The 25,363-nt window shown below is 43.0% G+C and overlaps 2 protein-coding genes across 3 annotated transcripts; both read right to left on the bottom strand.

Moving 5' to 3' along the window:
• Positions 1–249: 249 nt before the first annotated feature.
• Positions 250–16,242, bottom strand: LOC130383840 (carboxypeptidase Q-like). 2 transcript variants are annotated; one of them, XM_056591681.1, is made up of 11 exons: positions 15,782–16,242; positions 14,858–14,960; positions 14,172–14,381; positions 12,290–12,406; positions 10,965–11,172; positions 9,320–9,527; positions 6,864–6,975; positions 6,283–6,374; positions 5,117–5,212; positions 4,278–4,383; positions 250–3,215 (listed from the first exon to the last, which is right to left on the bottom strand). In XM_056591681.1, exons 1-11 carry the CDS (start codon positions 15,848–15,850, stop codon positions 3,055–3,057), a joined length of 1,482 nt encoding a protein of 493 aa, XP_056447656.1. In that variant the 5' UTR covers positions 15,851–16,242; the 3' UTR covers positions 250–3,054. The 2 variants fall into 2 exon arrangements, with proteins under 2 accessions (XP_056447656.1, XP_056447657.1); XM_056591682.1 differs by lacking the exon at positions 5,117–5,212.
• A 2,631-nt stretch (positions 16,243–18,873) lies between these two features.
• LOC130383841 (syndecan-2-B-like) lies at positions 18,874–25,108 on the bottom strand. The gene is made up of 5 exons (XM_056591683.1): positions 24,784–25,108; positions 21,596–21,725; positions 20,673–20,821; positions 19,548–19,785; positions 18,874–19,189 (listed from the first exon to the last, which is right to left on the bottom strand). Exons 1-5 carry the CDS (start codon positions 24,841–24,843, stop codon positions 19,026–19,028), a joined length of 741 nt encoding a protein of 246 aa, XP_056447658.1. The 5' UTR covers positions 24,844–25,108; the 3' UTR covers positions 18,874–19,025.
• Between the last annotated feature and the right edge of the window lie 255 nt (positions 25,109–25,363).

Below are 25,363 nucleotides of genomic sequence, written 5' to 3' on the forward strand. Positions count from 1 at the left end.
CACCCCCATTGCTCTCCTGTAGTCTTTGATTTGTTGATAAAGGAACAAGTTCTCTGGATGTTTGCTCGAGTTTGCAAATATGCTTGTGTATGCAAAAAATTGACCTAGGGACGCACAATTAGGACATAATTTCATCAGCAGCATAGTAGTAAGTATAAAGAAAAAATAAATAAATAATAATACAAACAATAATGGAAATACATGAAAGATTCAAAGAGATTCAAGATTAAAAGGTTTTTATTTGTAACATACTCCTACAGGGTGTGCAGTGAAATGTTTTTGTGACATACTCTGTATTTCTGTGCTTAAAATATAAATAAAATACAATAGAATAAAAATAGAATAAGCAAACCTTAAATGATCTGCAAAGAGAGAACGTCATAGGTTGGTCTCACTGATAAATGTACGTAGTTGGAAGGGATAATATTTACAATCCGACTGCCAGAGAATTTATGGAATGGAATCTCCCTGAGATGCCGAGAAGGAAACATTTTGACCTGCTGACTCAGAATCATGTATTTTTTGGCATACCCTAATCAAAAATCCTTAGGTGGCAAAGTTTCAGACATTTTCTTGAAATATTCTGAAACTTTTTGTTGAGTTTCCAAAGCTTTTTCCAAAACAGTAAGTGGGCGAACCAATTGATGGCGTTCCCTCGGATTCGTGCACGGATTTGCAATCCATCTGTTCTTTCGCAAATTGATCAGCCTTTGACAACAATGACCACTTTTACCTAACAATGCACATGAAAGCCTTGAAAGCCCTAAAGCACAAAGCTAAATCAATATCACTGATTTCACTATCAATAAATCATATAATAAATCAATAAATATGAATGGGTTTCAATGGAGAGATTAATTATTAATTATTAATTATATTAATTATTTTCTGGTCCCAATCTTTATATGGCGTGGATTACACATATGTTGTTTGTGGATTTAAATTATAATTTTCCATGCAAAGATAACAAATTCCCGAAGAAGTTTGATAATGTTAGGTTTTGTGTGAGCCTGCTTTGTGAACTACAGCCAGCACTCGAGTTGAGGGGGGGATGAGGGGACACAAATTGATGTCACGTCAATCAGCGACATGGAAACGCAGCCTGCACAGGTGATTTCAGCATCATGGCCAAGCGACAAGGAAAGCTTGATCTGAGGGACTTCGGCTTTAGAGGACAAAAGGTACCACGGAAGGTAAGTCAAGAGAGACTAAAGTGAGGCGTAACTTCTGAAAATATGGTAAAATATGATAAAATAAAATAAAAAAATATTTTATCGCAAAAATATATATAATAAAATAATAATAAAAATAATTATTATTATCACACTGTTGGTCTCCCACCATATGCGCTGTCATCGTCACAAATGATCTGTCCCTAAAAGATAGTTAACCTATAGTAACCTATAGTGAACCTGAGGGCTTGGATAGTGAATCCTAATGCACAGACTTACAGCCATGAATACCAACAATGCCTCCTTCTCTGGGGGCCAACTGCTGTGAGGCCTCCTTGGCAGATTGCCTCATTACACTTCCAAGTAGCTTGCCTATATGTGTACCGTTGTATCGGCAAGAAAATATACGGTCAGGTCTGCTTTTTTTTCTATTTATTCGAAGGGACAATGCATCTTAATAAACATTTCTGTAAATATGCCAGATTTAGCCAAATGGCTAGTTGCCATCTGCAGTCCTTGGCCAGATGTAACAATAGGCTCCCTAAAAAGCAAATAACAAATAACAAGAAGATAAAAAAACACAACACATTAACTAAGATAAAAGCAACAGATAAAACATTAATTATAACCACATACAAGTATTCAGTAGTTTAAGCCATAAAATACATAAATCATGCAGGACAAACAAGAGCCAGCATCAGACAAATACAAATAAAAAGATAGACCAGGACTTAAACATCAGATGTGTTAGACATCGAAGCAGTAGCCCACCAAAGCATCGAGGCACTTTTCCTTAATGGAATAATGCAGTTCCCTCTCGTGACTCCTATTGTGATCCGATGTGGATTTGTTCTATAATTAACAAATTTTGAGTGGAGGGGGGGATATGCCATGTATGATTTTGTAGAAGAGACATGCGTTTTTGTGCCTAATCATGTTTTCCTAGCTCGATAGATTGTATTTTCTTAAAATTGATTGTGATGGAAATCTCTCAAAACAGTACTGGGCCAGAAAGTTGGTAAGGGCAACTAAAACATGAGTTTGCAGATTAGACTCTGGTTTGCAGGCTATAGTATTACACAGTAGTCGACCTGAAAGGGACCTTCTAAAAGAAAGATAAGGACGATAAATTACCGGCTTACGTCTAATGTCGGAAAACCTGAATGAATGCACAATGGACCCAATCCGTTTGATAACCCTGATAATATTACTAACTATGTTCCCGTCAATGTGTATTACTTCCTTGTTGGCGCTAATTATGTGATAGCCAAACATAAAAAGCAGAATACTTGTTTACATGTCCTGTAAGATCTAGAGCATTAATCATGGCCCGATAACAAATTCGGCCATGATTGCTGATCTTGCAAATAAATGCTGATAAAAAGCAGCGTACTATAGCAGGTCAGTGCGTTTCAATATCCACAAAAGTTGCTTAAGTCGTGATCTGCTCGATATTGTAGTACCAAAAGTACAAATCTTAATCACGAAATAAACCACTGTCCGATAATACTTTCCAACCCTGTTTACAAGTGAACCTTAATACAAAAAGACAACAGCAGGGAATAGGTCCACAAATAAAAGTACACCATTTCTGTAAAATAATATGCAACATGGGAAATCACAGACTACAGGTTGAATAATTCGAAAACATAAAAAAACAATTACAAATAAATTATGTTTTTAATCCAGTAATCATGCTTTGGTGTGGTCACTCTTATTAACAAAATAAAAAAGTATTTAGGCTTAACAACTCAAAATCCTTATTAAAAATGAAAACTACCTTTGGAATTTAATAAGATCGGAAAGCTAATTATCAGCCGGTGCTAATTATTCCCTAGTGTGGTTGATTGATGGCCGGGGTGGCCTGCCCCGTTGTGATTGGCTATCTGGGGAGCATGTCCTGCAGATCTGCAACCACGTAGGCCACCACGGCCCACAATGCCGAGCAGCGGTCCATAGCGCCGGGGCTCTGGACGCTCATGGTGTCCCCCTCCGAGTGGTGGAACCAAAAGTACCGGTCGTCCTCAACGTGGAGACTCGCACCTGGATCAGACGCACACACACACACACACACACACACACACACACACACACACACACACACACACACACACACACACACACACACACACACACACACACACACACACACACACACACACACACACACACACACACACACACACACACACACACACACACACACACACACCTTAAGGGGAGTGACAGCACACTAGAACAATTGTTGGTGTTTGCTGCCATCTAGAGGTTAAAGGTATTAGACTGAAGTACCCTCTGATGTGTGTCCCTGTGAAGTGGCTGAGAATAATGACGTTGAGGTTGTGCGCTAGTTTGAGTTGTCAAACGTTAGCGAGTGGTTATGGCAGATCCAGAGTGGCACCGGGCAGAGACAATAGTTTTAAACTCCAATAGACGGCCGCCTTCGAGCGAGTTAACGTTTGTCATTGGAGTACGAGTGTCTGCTAGGGCCAGGCTAGCGGGGTTTCTCGTAATGAAGAGTTTCGACCGGTTCCGTTCAGGCAGGGGTCTCAAACTCGCGGCCCGGGGGCCAATTGAGGCCCGCGGGATGATATTTTGTGGCCCCCTACTTGACATCAAAGTTTAGTGTTAGTGCGGCCCGCGCGTTGTTGTCAAACGCAGAGTGGCTTGCCACGCTTTTTTATGACTTGTGATAGGGTGACCAGATGTCCCGGTTTTGCCGGGACAGTCCCAATTTTGAGTTGCGTGTCCTGAGTCCCGAGAAAAACCAAAGGACACTAAAATGTCCCGGTTTCCACCCACCACTATGAAATGTCCCCTGTTGTCAGCGATTACATAGCCAACGTGAATCTAATTATAGCCCGATCATTAACTTAGATTGGGTAAGTTGTGGTCCTTTTTTTTGTGGAATACTTGATGGGGCCCAGCCTGACCCAGACTCTACCTCCAGCGGCCCCCAGGTAAGTTGAGTTTGAGACCCCTGCGTTAAGGCGTTTAGCGATTTTGAATGTGCTCAGCAACATTCTATATTATTTGTGCAATCGAAAAATTCACAGGTAAGGAACAAGGGGGGAAGGCAGGCGGACGTGTTTCCAGGGGACCCACCTGGCACCCCAGCCTGCATCCAGGGGCCGATGTCGGTGCCCTCTCCGTGGGGCTCCAGCCGCGTCGTATTCAGGGGGGCCAAGAGCTGGACCACCTCCTGCATTACCTGCCAGCACGCACGCGCGCACACACACACACACACACACACACACGAGAATTGACAGGGATTTTTCATTACATTTTTATTGGGTGATTTCAATTCAAGAGTCAATTGTGCGACATCGTGGATATTCTCTATTGATTGGCTGAAGTGGTCTTATTCGCTATTTATCAGGTTCCACTCTTTATCAGGTTTGTTTATCCCAAAGCCAATTCAAATGTGTTCAGCGCGCTACAATTGTTTATGATTACACATGCGGATGGCCTCTTATTCTCTGACGAGCTCTCCAATTGGACGACGCTCATATCGGCCCTCAGGATCCATGCTCTCCTGAATGTACTCTATATGTAAAGACAAGACCTTTAAACACTAGAGTAGATAGTTAACATGCACACACCATAATACCTTACTCATGCGTCTTCCTGTGGGCCTATCTAATCATTTAATTAACATTTGGAATTTAATTGAACTTTTTTGCAACCGGTCACCTCTAATAAGAGATCAATGCGTCTACCTCCTAGGCGGCATCATCACATACTATTCCTTTGTTCAGTGCATCATCTGTCGCTATAAGGCTGAACCACAGTGACGTACGTCATGATTTCCCAAGATGTGCAGTGTAGGATTCTCATATCTGCAACAGCCAATACTGGATTTGACTCAAGGCTTTGTCTGGATTGTAAGGCCCAATTGCGTCAGCGACAGGTGTGATGTCTTCAGAGGATCCCCCCCCCCCTACCTTCTGAGCTGCTGGGCTGCCCGTAAACTGCAAGGCCACTGGAGCGAAGGTCCCCAAGTCGGACTCCATGACCAGGTCAAAGTTGGAGATGTTGGCCTGTCACATGAGGGCCAGGCAGGAGAGGGAGGGACGAAGGGGAGGGGTAAAAGCCTTGTGAGCATCATGTGAGACAGGAAAAACAGACACGTCAAATATGACTTATTTTTTGTGACTAGCTTGCCAATAAAAGGGTATCTTTCAGATTAATACGAATAATAACATGTTTTTTTTTTAATTAAATTGCAAAACAAATTAAATTGGTTTTGCAATTAACATTTATGCTCATTAGCTACATTTATGCCCATCAGCTTTAGTCAAGCCCTAAACCGATGGTAAGTTGAGAAAAACATTTCATGAGGACCAGAGAAAGAGAGTAAAAAAAAAAAGGTTTACAAAACATTACTCCACCTAGCTTCTCTGTGGTATACGCTGTGTGGTACAGGCTCTTTGTGGTACATGCTGTGTGTGGTACATGCTCTGTGTGGTACATGCTCTTTGTGGTACATGCTCTGTGTGGTACATGCTCTGTGTGGTACATGCTCTGTGTGGTACATGCTCTTTGTGGTACATGTTCTGTGTGGTACATGCTCTGTGTGGTACATGCTCTGTGTGGTACATGCTCTGTGTGGTACATGCTCTTTGTGGTACATGCTCTGTGTGGTACATGCTCTGTGTGGTACATGCTCTGTGTGGTACATGCTCTTTGTGGTACATGCTCTGTGTGGTACATGCTCTGTGTGGTACATGCTCTTTGTGGTACATGCTCTGTGTGGTACATGCTCTGTGTGGTACATGCTCTGTGTGGTACATGCTCTGTGTGGTACATGCTCTGTGTGGTACATGCTCTGTGCCGTACATGCTCTGTGCGGTATATTCCGTTAGAGTTAAACATGTGGTAACACAATTATCTACAGCTCTTAAGAACCCTTTCATTAAGTCAGAGATCACAAAGATCGGTGCCGTTAAAGTAGCATTTATAATCGTTTACTACTTTAACGGCACCGACAATCCAAAAACCCAGTCAAAAGGGTATAGTTCAGACATTCCACCGAGGAGGCGGGACTTATTCTTCAGAGGTCCATAGAGGTCGACAGGGCGTCAGGGCGCGTCTGCGGGTACACTGGTACCTTGTGTCTCTGGTAGTACTGCTGGGCTCCGACCCCGCCCTGCTCCTCTGCCGTCCACAGAACGGCTCTCAGGGTCCTGCGTGGACGCAGGCCTGGACGCACAGAGACACACCGATTTTTTTAACCGTTAAATGCATTAAGCCTTTGTCTTGTCAACCTTTGGAACGAATCATTAGCAGTGCATCGCTATGCTAGCTCCTTTGGCACTCTGGGGAATCCGTACAGAATTAATTAGTCGTGTGTGTGTGTGTGTGTGTGTGTGTGTGTGTGTGTGTGTGTGTGTGTGTGTGTGTGTGTGTGTGTGTGTGTGTGTGTGTGTGTGTGTGTGTAATATGTATGTTTGTAATATGCGTGTGTGTGCAATATGTGAGTGTGTGTGTGCGCGCAATATGTGTGTGCATGCAATATGTATGTATGTATGCATGCATGTATGCGTGTGTTTGTTTAATATGCGTCTGTGTAATATTTGTGTGTACGCGTGTGCCTGTCCTTAAGCCCCGTAGCAGCTGTCCAATAGACTAGGGTCCAAAAATCTGTTTTCCCACTTCTGTGCAGTTGTTGTTGCTCCCCTTCTCACTTGCCTAGGTCCTTGATGACGGACAGGGCCTCCCAGGAGATGATGGCTCCTCCCCCATCGTCCATGGCCCCCTGCCCCACGTCCCAACTGTCCAAGTGACCACTGAGCACGACTACCTGGTGGGTTGAAGGAGTCGGTGTTAGAAACGACAGACCAGTAGGAACTTTCGACAAAAACTCAAGAGAATCATCCCTTTAGAATGGGTCACAAAACTCTTTGTTTACTTCTGAGGACGAGTTAGAAACCGCCCCAACCATGAACTGAAACGTGGTGCAGCTTTTAAGACTGCAATGAGCGAAACCCATATTATGGAGCCGTTTTGGATTCAACTATTTATCTTGCTAGTCACTACACTGTAACCGAAGTCCACTGAAGAATTGAACGGCTAAACACACTTGAACTCCAACAAACAGCCAAAAAAGATAAATACTGAAGAAGAGTTCAGGGGTAGAGCACGCAGCAATACAAACCCCCCAAAGGGGACGGAACAGCTTGATACAGGGCACAGTGAGACAGGCTCTGGTTAATGTCAAGAGTTTGGCAGTGGCCACGTTTCAGTTTTCCACTTCACTGTGAAGAGGACATTCATAACAGAACAATCCCGTAGGGAGGATTCTCCCTCAAACGGTAGACATTACATTTTACACACACACACACATTTAAATATTCCCCCTCTCGACCCAAACTGTTAAACAGAGGTTTCGATTATACAGAAGTAAACATGGCCAGATCCAGGGATATTATCTCTTTGCGAGTGTCACCCCGACTCACAAGTATTCGAACTGTGTTTTGAAATTGAACGCCCACCACCAGAACCCTTGCGTTACTACCATGATTCATGTCACATGTCCATGAATCATTTCCGGGGTTTTCCCGATCATCACCTGGTGTCTATTCTCCCTTCTGCAAAACATCTCCCCCCCCCACACAGGATGAGTCACTCAGACTTATAAGTGATGTCTCAGCACAGGGGGCTTTTTGTTTCCCTTTTTCGGCTGTGAGGGTATGTTATGGATTCCGTGGAACAGCTGACATCGGCGGTGCGGCTGTCATACCAACTTCCTAACAGTTTCCTGTGAACGTTGAACTTGGCAAAAAACCAACTGGAGAACCGAGTTGACAATTCGGTTGAAAGCTGACGGAATGAATTACAGAAGCGAAAGTGATTCATCGGTATTCGCTCAGACTGTGTCGACGTGACGAAACCTGCTTGGCAGCGCGTAGCAGACTCCTCGAGAGGAGAGGGAAACATGAGATCATATCGCCGGCTGGAAACTGGTTCATAAGTGGGAGGGTTCAAATGTTCACCATACCCTTGTTCGAATTAAACTAATCTATTTATTCCTATGAGGGTTAGGAGGAACACATGGCAGAAGACACAGTTTGAGCAGATCATTCTGAGCAGGAAGGTAGAGCAGTACATAATGCCTGCAGAGTGTGAATGAACTGATAAACGGCCGAAAAAACACCAGGCCGAAAAAAATACACTGAACATTTTTATTTTTGATTAAAAAATAATAATAATAATTAAAAAATATAGATATATTATTTAAAGGTACATTGTTCTTACATTTTTGCTATAGGGTCTGCTGGAATTTTAGAAAACGTTCAGTATTAAATAAATATTTTGTATCAAATTTGTAATTGATATTATTTATTGAAAAGCAAGACAAAAAAGTTTATAAAGGGACGGGGGTGATTCGATGAGTCAACAGCATTCCAACAGTCAGTCCAGCCCAGTTCAACATTACCCACAATCCTTAGCACCTGTCCATCGCTGTACCAAGTTAAGGGATAAGATAACATTATACTATTTCAAATCCCAGACTGAGAATTTGGAGGCCGCAGCTGTAGAATGTAGAAAGAGATAAAACAATAAACAACTAGAGTTACTTATTTACGATCGTACAGTAACGTTACGATTGTAAATAAATAAGTAACTTTTTTTAATCGGCTCATTTGTTCAATCAGCCCTACACTATATACACAAGGGGGTGCATGGACGTTTATACAAACTGCGAACCGAGCCTTTGCCAGAACAACTAAAATACATCCGTCATCTGGTTATCAGGCAGCTGCTTGGGACCACAATCATCACTGGAAGTTCTGTCTTTTCCTTAAAGGTGACATATTACACCACCAGGAGTGAGAGTGATTAGCCGTTGCAACCCGTTTTGAAAACCGGCCCCTTGTGACATCACAAGTGGGCGTGTCCACCTAGATGTGTGCTGGATGGATCAGTCTACCAGCCTACCCAGTGGACTGTAGCAAACGTTGCTCATCTATCCGTCACACATCTAGGTGGACACACCCGTGTGATGTCAGAAGAGGCCGTTTTTTTCCAAACGGCTCGTACCGGCCGATCACACTCACACCTGGTGGTATAACAACTCACCTTTAACAACCACTACCCGGTGGGGTGGTACAGCCCAAACCCCCCACCCCCGCCCAGGTGGGTACCTGTTCAGGGTGCTGCCATCCCTTGATCTCCGCCACCGTGTTGAAGGAGTCGGCGTCCGGCAGCGTCTTGGCCCCCATGTTCAGCCGGACCACCACCCGCTGACCCCTGGCCGCCAGACGGGCCATGAGCTGGGCGTCCTCCACCGTGATGCAGGCCGCCGGGATGCGCCGCACCCCCTCCTGGTAGTCCTGGACGCCTGTGTGGGGGCTTGGCCGGGCCGGCCGAAAGACCCCCCCAGTAAAGACCGGGTTCCCGGAGAGCTCCTTCAACTAGACCCGTTCCCTAACTTCCCTGCGGAGCTCGGTTCTATCACTACTGGGTCGTGATAGAACCCCCCCCCCCCCTCCCAGACATGTACTCGATGGTCAAAAGGAGACTTGGAATTGGATTACCGTGTTGCCACTGGGGATACTATTTCAGCTTTGTTCAGGTTCTCCACTAAGGGAACTGAAAGCTAGACAACAGAACATTTAGAAAACGGAATAGTCATCTATGCTCTTTAGAAACCACAGGAACCTTTGTTCACATGGTCTGGGATTGCCCTGGTGTGAGAGACTTTTGGAGTAGGGTGTCCAGCAGAATGTCTGTAGTGCTTGAGCGTATCATCCCCTGCTCCCCAACTGTCCTATCGCTGAACGATTTCACTGGTTTGGATCTTTCTTTGATGCACCAACGCTGGTTTCTGGTAGGCCTTACTGCTGCCAAAAAGCTTGTAGCACAGAGATTTAAAGCACCTCATGATCTATCTTATCCACACTGGGTGAACACAGTTATAGATCTGACTAAGCTAGAGAGATCTGTGGCCAGCATGCATGGCGCGCAAGCTAAAAACATCAACTTGTGGTCATCCTTTATCGTTAGTATGTTGGGGGAGTAGCCATGATTTACTTTCCGTCTTTTACTTCTTTTACATCTGTTATCCTACATTTCTGACTCAGACTTAACTCTACTGAGCTGTTCAGATGACTGATTTTCTATAGGTGGGGGGGGCGGGGGCAAGACCTGTGTGTGTGTGTGTGGGGGGGGGGGGGGGGGAGTGCGTGTTGATGAATGCTGTGTGTTGTCTCATTTGTGTATGTGTAACTGTTTAATATTAAATGTTGTCTTATTTGCGTTTATGTCTTATTGGTGTATGTTGTCTTATTTGTGTTTATGTCAAATGTTGTATGTTGTCTTATTTGTGCATATGCCTAACTGTTTTATATATTTTATCTGTTAGTTGTATAAATAATAAAATAAAAAATGTATCACAAAAAAAGTGGTTGTATTGTAAATTTGAACACCAGGACGAAGGAGAATCCGGGGAAAGAGGAGGCGCTTCCAGAAACAGCAAAAGGTGCTAAAAAATATTAGTTTCAGGAAGAATATATTTGAATGGGATTCACCTCTCGTGCTCTGACCCTGCCCTGGCGTTACGCTTCTTTTGTGGGGAGACATTAGCCGACAGGTGCATGAAGCACAGGCCCATGTATCTCACTAAATTGTGAGTGTTTGCACCCTTTTAATGTTCATGTTTACACTGCCAAATAGAAGGTATACACAAAGTTGAGAGTTGGAGAACCACTGATCTAGACAATGACATTACTTTTCTTTGACAGACAGGCTGACAGACAGACAGACAGACGGGAGGGGGGGGGGGGATACCTGTTGATGGACACCGGGGTGACGGAGCGGATTAGCGCGGCCACGGCGCCTAGCTTGGCGGCCTCCGACGCGCCGAACGCCCGGTACGCCACCGTCTCGCCGTAGCTGACGAAGGGCTGGTTGAACACCACGATCCTGCCCGAGACGTTGGCCCCGCGGCTCCTCAGGTCCTCGAAGGAGCTCACCACCACCACCTCCGCCTCGATGCCTGGAGGGGGGGGGGGGGGGCCGGGTCAGGCGGAGAGAGAGAGAGAAGGTACAGAGCGTCGCTAAACCGTCTCTCAGTGTACAGCCGGCTCATAGATTCAGACCGACTCGAACCGTGAGCCGTCGAGGAAGAAAGGGTGGTACACGCTTCAATGGGAGAGAGGGGATTTTTTTTTTGCTGTTGTTCAGGTTGTTTAGGTATTAATTAGTGCTGTCAAGCGATTAAAATATTTAATCGCATTAATGCCTTAGTTAACTAGCGATTAATCGCAATTTTTTTTCTATGCTAATTATCCCTTGATTTCTTGGTCCCATTAATTTTTCTCATTTTAATGCTCTTATCAACATGGTGAAGTGCATCGGCTTGCCTTGTGCAAATGTTTTTTTATTGATAACATTGGCATATACTGATCAAAACAGGAAAATACAAAAAAAAAGCCTATAGTGCAATTAAACGATGAACCTACAAACATAATTTTTATTTTTATTTTCTAAATTAATAAATTTGCGTTAATCGCGCGATAAAAAAATGTACGCCGTTAAAATTGGTTTGCGTTAACGCTGTTAATAACTCGTTTAACTGACAGCACTAATATTAATAAAACATCTGTTTAGTTAACGAACCGCATACATGGCTGCTGACTCAAGAAATTCATTATTTGACACAAAAAACAAAATAAATGTCATATAACAATTACGATTATTATGAAAAAAATGCGCGTCATATCATCCGTCATGATATTCACAGCAGCAGTCTGCTATTCGGAAATAACAGACACCACACTATTCTGAAATAACAGACCATAGAAAACCGTCGTAAACAAAGCCCTGTCATAGTGTTGTTGTCACATGACATCGGTAACGGATGTCTGAGCGAAGTCAGGAGAGACAGTTGTGACGGATTCATCACTCGACCGACGTGGTTCTTAGGCCCAATCCCATTTCTACCCCTTACCCCTCCCCCTTACCCCTCCCCCTTGTTTTGAAGGGGTAAGGGGTAAGGGGTAGAAATGTGATTGGGCCTTAGGCCCAATCACATAGAAATGGGATTGGGCCTTAAAGTCCTTCCACGTGATGAAACCGTCTTACTACGGTCTCCCCGGCTCCATGACCTGTACCTTCAGGGGGGGTCCCCACGCTGCTGCCCAGCCCAAGCATGGCCAGCGTCTTGGGCCTCGGCAAGACCATCTCCGCCCCCTCCTCTCCTCTCACCCAGTGGGGGACCTTAACCGGCTCTGCTCGTCAGGAAACAAAGACAAGCGTCATCCTCATGGCGGTGGACAAAGACATCTCAAGGCTGTTGGACGGTCGATGTGTGAGAAACTCCTCGTTAGGAATAACTGCCTGAGATGCATCACGTGGTTCTCAACGTAATGTTTTAAATAATGTTTAAACAAAAACATTGAACAAAGAATTATAACCACAAGATCATTAAAAGAACACCAATGGAGACAATAAACACACAAACAAAAGAACAAATAATATCATTATTTATATATCATTACTTAATAATTTATAAATGAAAATAAATAAATAAATATAATAATTGTAATAATATATATATATAAACAATAATTATTAAATAATGAAAAAAATACATAATCAGGAGATTACGTTCCAAGCAGAGCATGAGAATGTATCGTTCATATTGTTAAATTTAGCACGGGAGTCGATTGATAAGGGTCAGTTTGGAGCAGCAATGGGGTGTTTCCTAGTGAACATCATAGTGCAGGGATTATAAATACTCTATTCTTCCTCCCAATAACTCGCCAGACATTACACATGACCAGAGAACCATCAGGCTCCATTATATTGACCCTAACCTCATTTTCTCAAGACATCACAAAGCATGACCTGACCTAGTTCACCATTCCAGTCATGTATTCTACTCCCTACGCAACCCTCAAACTATCCCAGATAATACACGCACTTTGCGTGTCACATAATGCGAAATACGTACATAATCATGCAATCCAGAACTCCAAACAACACACACACACGCCCAATTACTAAACAGCTAAATAATCTGGTTTCAAAGTATGCAACGGTATTCAATTCAATTTTATTTGCATAGCCCTTATCACCATTACAGTCTGAAAAGGCTTAACAGGCCAAATAGTTAAGACACCCACAACACTGACCCAAACCCCACCAAAAAAACTCCCTTTATCAGCAAGGAAGAAATTGAGGAAGAACACAGAGTTGGGGATCCCTCCAGGGCAGTTTGGTGAGCGCATAAGTACCTTCTTAAGTATCTCAAGTAGAGGACCCCTGGTGATCAACCCTCAAATATAACCCTTCAGTATCACTCCAACCAGCCAACTTAAAAGGCGCCCACATTACCACCAGGTACGACGAGTGTCAGCCCCACTTGCGATGTCAACAAGTCACAGGGCAGATTCTGAAACGGCTTGTAATGTCCAATCAAACTCACAGCTGGAGTCGAAATTCCCATTGTCTAAAGATTGAACATCATGGGCCCTAGCAAGATCGTTGCTGCTAGCCAGTTCAGGCTGTCCGGACCATTTGTCCCAGGTCATTACTCTAACCTCCTGACCTGGACTGTAACACAGCCCTTATCTTAGCTGCACCCCAGCGTATGAGAAAGCAGTGGGCGACCCCAACTTCTCCTGCAATCAGGGTGAAATAGTAATGAAAGCAGATCATTCTCTTGTTTACCAGAAGCGTACCATTCACTTACAGGTGTTTTCTAACACCCACCACACACACATACATTTATTTCCTCACAAACGCGTCGCCAGGTGCGGACTGTTCATTTGGGAACATTGTAGTTGCTACAAAAAAAATCAGGTGGTTGACTTAAACGACTTGGAAGGACATACTGAGTCTGGAAATGTCAGTAGTGGAGACATCCACAAACACACACAGTGAGACTGAGTGAGTGAGTGAGTGAGTGAGTGAGTGAGTGAGTGAGTGAGTGAGTGAGTGAGTGAGTGAGTGAGTGAGTGAGTGAGTGAGTGAGTGAGTGAGTTGACCTACCTAAATGTACATCCAGGCCATCTTGGCTCATGGCGTTGTACATGTATGCGATGGCCAGTTCCAAGTTGTGGGAGCCACTGACTCGGTTGCCGATGGCGTCCGTGAAGTTGGACAGGCGTTCATAGGAGCGCTTCTGGGCGGAGCCGGACAACACCAGCTTGATGATCTGATTGGCTACGTCAGTGTAGCTCGCCACCTCTTTCGCCATGTCTGAACAGAACAGAATGACGGCCATCAGGAACATGACGTGCTTCAATGTACTCATTTCCAAATTTAAAAACACAATGAGGAACACTGGCTGAAATAGTTGAATGGCCGCAACAGCAATGATAGACAATGCTAAGGACGGACCTGCAACCATTCCGTTACCGCGCAGACATCCAGATGAGAGAACCGAGCAAGTTTCAGAAGGCCAGGACTGTTGGAGTCGCCCACTGCTTACGATTACAATAGTCAGGAGTAGGTGGAGGGCCCACCAGTGTTGCTGGGTGTTTCCAGGGGCAGGGTGGATGAAATGAACTGTGAGATAAATGTGTGCGTTGGATTGCCTTTGATATATGTGTTTGTCTACCTCCTATTTCTATTAATTGTATTTATTGAGTAGTGTGTTATGCGAGACTGGAAACTGTGAACTAAATTGCCCATCTTGGGATAAATAAAGTTTTTTCTTAAAAAAGACTGTCTACCTCTCTGCATGGGTACACACCCACAGCCGACCAGCAGCAGTGAACACGTCCAGAACAGAACGGGGAAAGACTGAAGGCACAGTGGTCGATGCTCCACAGCCATCTGTGGAATCACACAGAGAAGAGAGGGCGGCAGGGGTGAGAGAGTGAGGGAGTGAGGGAGTGAGTGAGTAAGTGGAGGGGCATACGGTCAGGCAGGGGAGTTAAGTGAGTGAGTGAGTGAGTGAGTGAGTATGTGAAGTGAATCAAAAGCTTGAGTAGTATTGGTTTCTTATTTTATTGAGGATGTAACCATAATAAATAAACACAAACAGCAATAGAATTATAAAAGTTAAGTTGAGTGAATAAAATGTTTCTTCCCATCATATTTCATTAGGATATTGGTTTTGGAAGTTTTGCCAATTTACTACTGTGTGAAAACTCGGTGTGGAAGTCGTATCAATAGCCTCGTAAGAAAGCATCAAGATAGGACTTGCAGTTTAAATTACAGAAGCCAAGTAGCACACCTGAATGGGATGGTAATAACTCTGACAGCCAAAATATAAATCAATCAGCACATCAGATTACATTCTGCTTTATTTTCCAATTATGCGGATCAATGTACGAAACTCGAGATCGCAAGCGCAGGTCTCATGACTAGGGGACAATACCACTTCTCTTTCTGTGGATCAGCCTTCTCTGTGACTGCACCGCTAACCTCCAACTTGCTTTTCCATTTGCGTACTCATAATTGGTCAACCACAGCCTACAAACAAGCGCTTCAAATTAAGTAATTGCGTGCATACTGTCTTACTGCATTGATGAACCTTGCGACCCAGAGCCTTTCCTGTCGAGTTAACTCCATTATAACCATGTGTTCAACAACGTTCATGTCAGCCTAGTATATTTGTCAGCCTGTTCTTGATCAGTTCAGATGGGTCTTACCTTGATCGGTTTCAGATGCATTGGCTTTGCTCTCGATTCAATGATGCTTCTTGATGGATTATTTTTCATTCATATAAATCCCTTAGATCAGGTTTAGCGAGCCATCAGAAGAATTTACCAATCTAAACATTACAGACAGGGGAATCACAAGACTGTTGTTTACTTCCGCAATGTGACGTTCTTCAGAATTACCGCAGATGATTGGATTAGACTATATTAACTAAATTTCTTCCAAGTGGAGAACAATAATTCCATTAAATGTAGTTTACTTGAGATGGTAATATTTGGGTTGAACTATAGGCCTGTGTCCTTTCTGTATGGATATAAGCTCGACCCTACAACTTTCAGAAAGCCACACGTTCCAATTTTATTCAAATGCTCTGATGTTCGGCCAGAATCAATAAAGGCAGCATGTCTGTATGTGTTTGCATTGGTTACGGTTTGAATGCTAGAAAGTAGGCCTATGAAGATACTTTGTGGTTAATCACCATTAATTTACAACGTAACCCAACCCAGACCTTAACCTGGTAAAAAATATATATATAGTATATTGATCAAAAGGATTTGGGAAAGTGTGACAAGACAAGAATCAACATAGGCCAACCAGTCCAAACGGGTGAGAAGAAATGTAATTAAATAGCGTAGGATCAAGCCCACATTTTATTAAGGACAGTTTATCTTCATGCAGTAGGCCTATACGTGCTTCTAGCGTCATCGCAGAACCAAAAAACACTGGAACAAGCTTGATTTGTCCGAAAAGAATAGAAATCGATTTCATTGTAATCAAACTTGTGTATGATCACAAACAATAATCCAGCACTATGGCACCAACATAAAAAAAAATGGCAGTTTAATATCAAGTTCTCAATATAATTAACATAATCTTACCAAGTTTTCACAAAGTCAATTATTTTGTGAAAAATTTCTGTTGTACACCTGAACATATTCCAACTGCCTTCGTCGACCCTCTCCAGATTTAGAGCACTCAAATGTTTGCATTAAAATAAGTCTTTTTGATATAACACTGAGCATCTGGTTATTGTTAAGTTTAACATTATTAATGTTATTATATTAAAGATGACCGTATGTGTGTCAGAAATATACGGTCAAATATCAAATCCTCCATGTTGAAATAGCCTACATAGCGTCTGAGAAATAGTTGGCTAGCAAAGCGCCATTAATTAAACAAAAAAACTCCCGAACGTTAATATTTTTTTTCTCCGAAGTGAACAGTAAAATTGAATTTATTGGACTAAACCAAACATTTGTAAGACATCACGATCTGGCTTGTTGTTTTTGCTCCCTCAAGCTGTACGCTAAAAGCTCCGTGGAATGTAAGGAGCGGAATGTGCTTTGGTTTAGGTCAGTCCACTTGTAAAGGCATGTGGATTACACTAATTATTCATGGACACGCTTAGAGGTGTGGTCGATAATATCTCCCTGCTCTATTGTTGCACAGAGTGTTCGGCTCGGAGCACTTCAACCAGCCTGGTGGCGTAGTAGCTTTAGACGTGCACGGACACACACAGGCCTTCTTGCTCTGAGTAAATACCCTGTCTGGTTGAACACGAATGTTGAAATTGTTCTTATTAGGCTGAAATCCCTCGCCAGCGATGACCCATGGTAACCACTTGGTGTTTGGGGCTGACCCAAGACATCGTTTTTGGAAAAAAAGGAAATTGTTTGGTTGCTCTATAATGAATGGACAAGCACCAACATTGATAAGAATAGGTGCAAGACATTGCGACTCCTGTATATATATATATTTGTATATAAAATAACTCTTTGGCAAAGATATTCGCAATTATATTTGACTTTTTCTCAAAACATTGAAATCAATAATCAAAAAAGATGGTCCAGTAACACATTTTCATAGCAAAAAAAAAAAAGGTAGATGAATCAAACATTCATATCTCCCGAAAAATAATAATCAATCGAAAAAGGCAAACAAAATGCAGCAATCAAACTTGTTTCCTAAACGACAGGATAACAAAAGATATCTTTACCTCATGTAAAGAGGACAAATTACATAATGCAGTTCACAACAAGAATATTTATAATCCTATATTTAGTACCATAAAGTAGTGTTCATCCTTAGGTTCAAAAAGGATGAACACTTGTCCGTGTTTAAATGTTGATATAAACTTTGCTACAATGCTGAAGTGAACGGGTCCTGGTTTGGCTGCAGCTCTCTGAAAGTATAAATTAAATCGATCTTAAAAGGTCCCATGACATGCCACCAGGAGTGAGTGTGATTAGCCGTTACAAGCGTTTTGAAAATCTCCCCCTTATGACATCACAAGTGGGCGTGTCCACCTAGATGTGTGCTGGATAGATCAGTCTACCAGCCTACCCAGTGGATTGTAGCAAAAGTTGCTCATCTATCCGTCACACATCTAGGCGGACACGCCCACTTATGATGTCATAAGGGGCAGATTTTCAAAACGGCTTGTAACGGCTAATCACACTCAAACCTGGTGGCATTTCATGGGACCTTTAAATGCATGAACAGGGCCAGCCCGATGTGGTAAAGCTGTCGTAAATGGATGTCTGACATGTACAAAGTCCTCAATACTGATGTACTTCACCGTCCCATGAGGAGTGGACGAGTGAGGTTGAGTGACTAACTGAATACGATATTATTTCGTTTTAATTTCTTGAGCCTTCGAATCGACATCAGCCGCTAAATCCCCTTCCATTGGACAGTCCGACATTTTGGTTTTTTGTCTAATCATTCATAATTCAGAGAATAAGGCAGGCGGCGATGGGAAAAGAAGACTATATGACAGAAAGGGGTGAAGGGGGAGGAGGCTCGACTAAAAGTAAAACGCGTTGCAGAGCAAAAAGCCACGCTAAAAAACACAAAAACTCAAATCCCTGGGAAAACATCCAAAGCTCTGACCCACTCCGCCCTCCCCTCAAAAGGACTGCTATATCTCTCTGTGAATCGGTGACAACATTCTGTTAGACAAGGTGATGTCACCGACGTTTGGCCAATCAGAAAAAACGGTTGCGTTTGGAAAAACCCGGGTAATGAGGCTGCACCGGGCGGGGGGGGGGGGGGGGGGGGGGGGGTGGTTGATTCGCGGTGTCGGGTTTCTCTTGGAACGAAACACGAAACACTCTCCCTTCAGACTTCGAATGATTGATAATGCCCCGTGTCTTTTGAGTGCTGATTGTCAGACGCAACGAGAACACACACGTCCCCGGGGCGCCGCTGGCGGCCGTCGAGGTCAGCTGAGGTTCAGGCGTAGAACTCCTTGGGGGGCTGCTTCTGGTAGGCACTGGGGGGGACTTTAGCCATGCCCAAGGCGTAGCTCCCCTCGTCCTTCTTCTTCATGCGGTAGGCGATGAACAGGACCAGGAAAAGGGCGCACAGGAACCCGACCACGCCGCACGCTATCACCGCTAGGCCACGGGGGAGGGAACGAGAGCAACGTTTTACAAACAGGTCGTCGGCAATACGAACCACCGGTTAAAAAAAGGGGTTCCAGATAGACGATTTGCAAGTCAACGGATGCGTAATAGGCCAATTTCAATGAATGGTGTAATTTTAATCGAACGAGCGAACAATCACAGCATCTCATGCGTTTACTGAAGGCACTTTGTTTTGATACTACTTGTTATAGTGCTTTAAGGTCATTGGTCACCAGTCTCTAAATATCAAACCACTGGGTTAACATCATCGCACGTGGAGCCAGGTGGGGGGACTTTACACAGCCCACTATGTAAACATGCGAGTGTTGACAAAGTCGTCCATCCTCACCAGCCAGCACCTCCGTCCTTTGCCACATGTTATCAGACACGAATTCTGGTTCCACCACCATCTCTTCCCTCGAGCCGGCTTTAGATAAGACCCTGTTACTCTCCTCCGGCAGGATGATGTCGTCGTCCGAGGTAACCCCGCCCCTGGTGTCGCAGTCCTCGGTGCATGTGGTGGGGAACTCGGGGACTGCGGTATCAGGTTCAATTTCAGGTTCTTCTGAGGCTTCCAGCCCTGTTACCTGGTGATAAGGAATCAAATACAAATGAATATATAATAGTATGTCAAAACATATATTACAGAATAAATATATGTTTAAAAAAGCTTAGGGAATTTGAAATTTTGTTAATTTGAACAACCCAAACCACAATATGATGACTGAGTTAAGGCTTTTTTTTAATTTGTCTTGTTTTGTGGAAAAAAATGTAACCTTACAAAAGTTCCTTTTGTTGTGTTATGAAGGATTCAATCTTATAAGATACAATTGAGAATCTAGATTGTCAACCATCTTATTTTCAACGTATGAACGTTGATATTTAATTATAGATGATTGGGAAAGCTTCGGTTCACACCAGGCAGTGTTGTTAGAGTAGTGTATTAGGATTTTTCCAAGTGTTTCATTTGAATTTATCGATTATTTCTGGGTATACTGAGAATCAGGTGCTCCTTTAAGCAGCACCCTTTTTTAGCGACATGTAAATGATCCCAACATGCTAAATATCCTAACATGCATGACTAGTACACACATAAAACAGTACTAGTACACATACACACTCCCCCCACACATAAAACAGTCAGACACCCTTACAACCTTCAAGTCACAACTCAAAACTCACCTGTTCAAACTCGCACACAACGTCTAACGTGATTGTTTGTTTATTTTGTTTTGTCTTGTTTTTGTTTTATTTATTTTTTATTTTTTATGTTTATTTATTTATTTTTTTATTTATTTTTTTAACGATTTATGATGAATATATGCACTGTAAGGTGACCTTGGGTGTCTTGAAAGGCGCCTCTAAATTAAATGTATTATTATTATTATTATTATTAGTATAAATGTTTTTCAAAAATCAGGCTATAATTCGCTTAGCCTTACAGGCAAATAAAAAGGAAGTCAACGATGCCTACCTCAGTCTCGGCTTGGATCATGTATGTAGGGGTTGTACCGTCCTGCATCATGGTCGGTGAGCTAGTGGTCACCAGTGTACCATCCGGGGTCACAGTCTTAAAGTCCAGGCTCCTTGTCTTGTTCATTATATCTGGGATCTCCGTTGTGTCTGGGGAAGAACCACCAAGAACCATTGATTAAAACCTTTGTGCTCAAAGAAGTGGAGAAAAAATGCACACAAAACAAACTTGATGAACCACTTCACTCTTTGTTTGGTTTATAGGAACAAAGTGGTTCGCCTAAAAAGCTTTCATGCTAACCACTCAGATAAGGCTTCACCTGGCTATGGAAATGTTAGAAAACCTCAGGGACCATAATGCCTCTCGTGAAACACAATATTACAATTTATTTTAGGCTCAAAAGATTGTACTAGGTGATGTCATTCATTTGATATAGTTGGTAGGGTCTATTCCATGACATGATGTCATGGATTTTTCAAATAGGTTTCTGAATCTATGACTTAGGGTCATAGAGTCATAAAAGATCTTATTCGCCATAGCAACAAAGAGTATTTTAACCAACCCTCAGACTCCGCCCATAATGATGACTGCATCACTTGGCTCTTCATAAAACATGACCTGGCGAACTTATCACCTCAGGACAAACATCTGGCTTTTTTATTGACAGGTTTGTGTGCGTGTGCATGTGTATGTGTGCGTGCGTTTCCAATCAAAAGGACTATTCTTTAGAAGTCATTATTATTTTGAATGCACCCAGTTTTTGTTTACAAAACCAATAGAGTGAACTCTTTCATGCCACCACATGCAAGACTCGTTTTTAGCCTGCATGACAATATAACCCTCGAGACTGGGTTATAATTCCCAAAACGTATGAATGCTTCTTCCTGCTGCAGGAAAATGAAGGAGTGTTTGAGCGTTCTTACCGAATTCACTCATTCCGGAGCCTGAGATATTGGTTTCATCATCTTCGTCGTCGGAAGGGATGCCCCCCGACGACTGACCCTCCAGGTACATATCATCTGAACCGGGAGAGGTCTGGGAAGACACCAGGAGCTGGAGAGACAAACACATCACATTATTGAGTGACGGAAATTAGTTTTAAGTTCACTAATACTACACTGATACAATAATTATGTTTGCCTGCGTAAATTAGCAACCAACTTCAGAGGTTCTCTTTAGTCTGTGAAATCTTAGCAATATAAAGATAGATCGACGGAAGACATACAGAGCAAATCCCGATCAAAAATCTTTTCTGTATTTCATCTGGTATTTTTTAGCGACATAGTGACAAAAAGGAAAACCTACGAAAACAGAAAAAGGGACAAAACTTCAAAACCATTTTTGAGCACGGCTGGAGCTACAGACTACATGATGTTCCCTGGCTCAATAAGCTAGGAGACATGGAGGAAGTGAAGGAAAATAAGCAGGGCCAACGCCAAGTGGGTGAGAAATAGGGAGAGATTATTGATCTTCAACGACATTGAGGATAAGAAAAACTGATGTCTGAAAAAAATGTGCCTTACATCCGTCATGTCCATCATAAGTACTAACAATATGTCACTTATAAACAATAGCTTCAAGACCGGTTTTGTGTCTTTCAAAGATGGTATCAGACCAGATAAACCGTTTGCCTTTTTGTATTTTAAATCTATTTCCATTGGGACCTAATCTACCTCAAATATGCAGTTGATGCTCCCACTTTCTCCAATGAGGGGCCGAATGCGCCACAAGTTTTGATTTATTTCAAAAGTTTGAGATGGAATCCTTATTTGTTGACCAACATCTGTACAATCTACAACATAGAGACGCCCTACTACTCCTACTTAAACCAAAGGGACGGCGTAAATGCACTCCTACATTCTTCCCCGTTGATTGTCCTGGCTTGTTGCGGTTTGTCCCTGATATTGCACTCAGATAAGCAACATCAATATGACCCATTTGGGTTCTGGTAAATGACGCAATGTATTTACTGTGTAAATGTCGGGGTTTGTAGTGATGTTCTCCGGCCAGGCCAAGACTACATGGAGTGAAGACGAGACAAATTTAAAATGAATTGTACGTGGGAGAGATTTTCCTCTTAATGACAACCTCATAATTCAAAAATGATTGAATTCCTTGTTGCGGGAACGATGAATGATTTGCCCTTTGCGATTCTTCACCTTTCAAAATGAGAACAGGCATCCAGACGTGTTGCAACCGTGGAAGACGCGGACCATCTGCAAGGCTAAACCAAGGTTCTCAGAGGGACCGTTGTATACATTTACCATGAACTGGGAGAGGTGTCATCACAACGACTGTCTCATTCCCGCACAAAGACGCAACACATGTGGGGACCAACCACCCAGCACCACATAAACATTGTAAATATTATATACATTTACCATCTGCTATAGTATAAGGTTCCTATACACTTTGTTATTTCCCCATATACTCTGGATGTAGTAATTTTTGGGTGCCTGTTTGAAACTGTCCTCATCCACTTGCCCTTAGAGACAGATCTTTTCCAATAATTTTGAGAATGGCACACAGGGTCAACAACACGATTTAGTTGTGTAACTAAAGCATACAACGGGTCTGTCATCATCCTCTTTCAGCGAGATGTCCAGTCCACAACCTGCAATACACTGTGTGTGTGTGTGTGTGTGTGTGTGTGTGTGTGTGTGTGTGTGTGTGTGTGTGTGTGTGTGTGTGTGTGTGTGTCTTAAAACACAGCACTCAAAAGTCTTTCAACTTGAATGTTCTCCCTTTAGTCATTCATTACAATAAAGAACACACATCTTAGCATCCATTATAGTGGGGATGAGGTCATGTAGTTTGTCATGTGGTTGTTGTTCTTTTACCATATTCTAGGCCTACCGAATAACTATTGCTGGGTTAGGCTCTTGGGCCCATGACGTACTGTATGGGCCTACCAATAGGGCAACATGGACATCTCAGTCTTTCCAAATTCTGTGGGTGTCCAGGCTACTCTTGAAAGAACTCTCCCTGAACCAATGAGCCCGGATCTAGCGCACCTTAATGGGCCGACGATAAATATTCCATGTTGCCAAGCAGCCTAGGTGCGACGGTTCACTCCCTTTCCGTGAACCCCTTGTGTGCAGGTCTTAGCTCGGCGACACCGGCGGCAGCACATGGGTAGCCTAGCTGGAGGCATCTGGCCTGCCTCAACATGCATTACTACCGTCTGGTGTACTTTGAGTCATTCATACAGGAAGTCGACGCATCCCCAGCTGAGAGATCGCAATTAAGTTACAGCTAATGAAAACAAAAAAAAGGGATGGGTTGTCGTGTATGTGCCACCGTTTCGAAAGTATTCCAGAGACTCTCCAAAAACGACTTTTCCTATTTTTCCTGAACTTTGACCCAAATACATGGTCCTTGGACGATCTGCCACATCCCGGCCCCAAATGCACCCATCTTTCAATCCTACACATTCGGGAAACAGTGGAGCTGCGTGATGCGAGTTATGGATGTGTACATTTTAGCAGCCGTTCTCACCTCTTAATAATGTTAATGATAATTAATATTTATTCTAATGATAGGATGCTTTTTCTATAGTTTACCAAATTAATGGAAGATAAAAAACAATGGGTTTAAATGACAGCCTAATGTTATTGTATATATATATATATATAGCCTATTTATAGCAGTTTCATTCATGTTCTCTCGTGTAACGTTAGGTTGAGATTAGTAGATTATGCTTAAATAAAGATATTGGCCAGCATAACTCCTTTAAGCAGAGCAGGTCATCTGACACATATTAAATGTTTGTTCATCAATATATTTAAGACACAATCGTCTTTTTGTTTGGCTTTATTACATAAACCTTTTTGTTACAGAGACAGACTATTTTCTCTAGGCTATTAAAAAACACTTTCACCAGCAATGCCGATAGTGTGTGAAGGAGGGGGTTATGGGAATCAGTCAAATGAAAATCTCGACACATGGGCTGCCCATATTATTTCCTTATGACGGAAATACAGGTAACCCTACCCATGTTGTCCGAAGTACGCGACTGGGAGCCAGATTATAGCCCTTCATATCGGACCTGGACCTAGACTCGATCAGGAACCAATTATACTTTTTTTACAACAAGACTTAATCCACTTACTTTCTCACTGAGATACCCGGTCGCCAACCCGATCACGAACACAATCCAAATGCTCCGCATACTTGTGTCCCACCAGCGACTCGAAGGCTGAGGTACAATAAAACCCAAAAGTGAGGTAACTCAAAAAGTAACACAATCGTCCGCCCGGCCTTTCGATCTATGACGTGAAAGTGACTTTTAACTCGCTCGACGCGGGTGTGTTTGTGTTTGATCGGCGATGGTCAAATCTCAAGGTTTTTGGATAAGTTCAACTTCTCGGGCGCCTCAAGTTAACCGCTGCTCTCCGCTCCCTAGTGTCTTTTCTTTCAGCTGCGGGGGAGTTTGTTTGGGGCTGGCACTGCAGCGTGGCCCGCGGTGACGTCAGCGTGACGTAGCCTCGAACAAAAGGCATCGGTGGGAACTGGGAGCATGGATGTATTATCCATCATCATGAGCGTGTGGAGAAGAAAAAGAGAAGGAGAAAGGAAGGAAACAGGAAGTGAACAGTCGAACTCCAGACTCTGAGCAACAGCCTCATTAACTTGTTAGTCATTGCAATGTTTTAAAATCTATACTCGTCCAAATGCCCTACAGGTATTTT

The sequence above is a fragment of the Gadus chalcogrammus genome, chromosome 6 (genome assembly GCF_026213295.1).
Source record: "Gadus chalcogrammus isolate NIFS_2021 chromosome 6, NIFS_Gcha_1.0, whole genome shotgun sequence".
NCBI lineage: Eukaryota > Metazoa > Chordata > Actinopteri > Gadiformes > Gadidae > Gadus > Gadus chalcogrammus.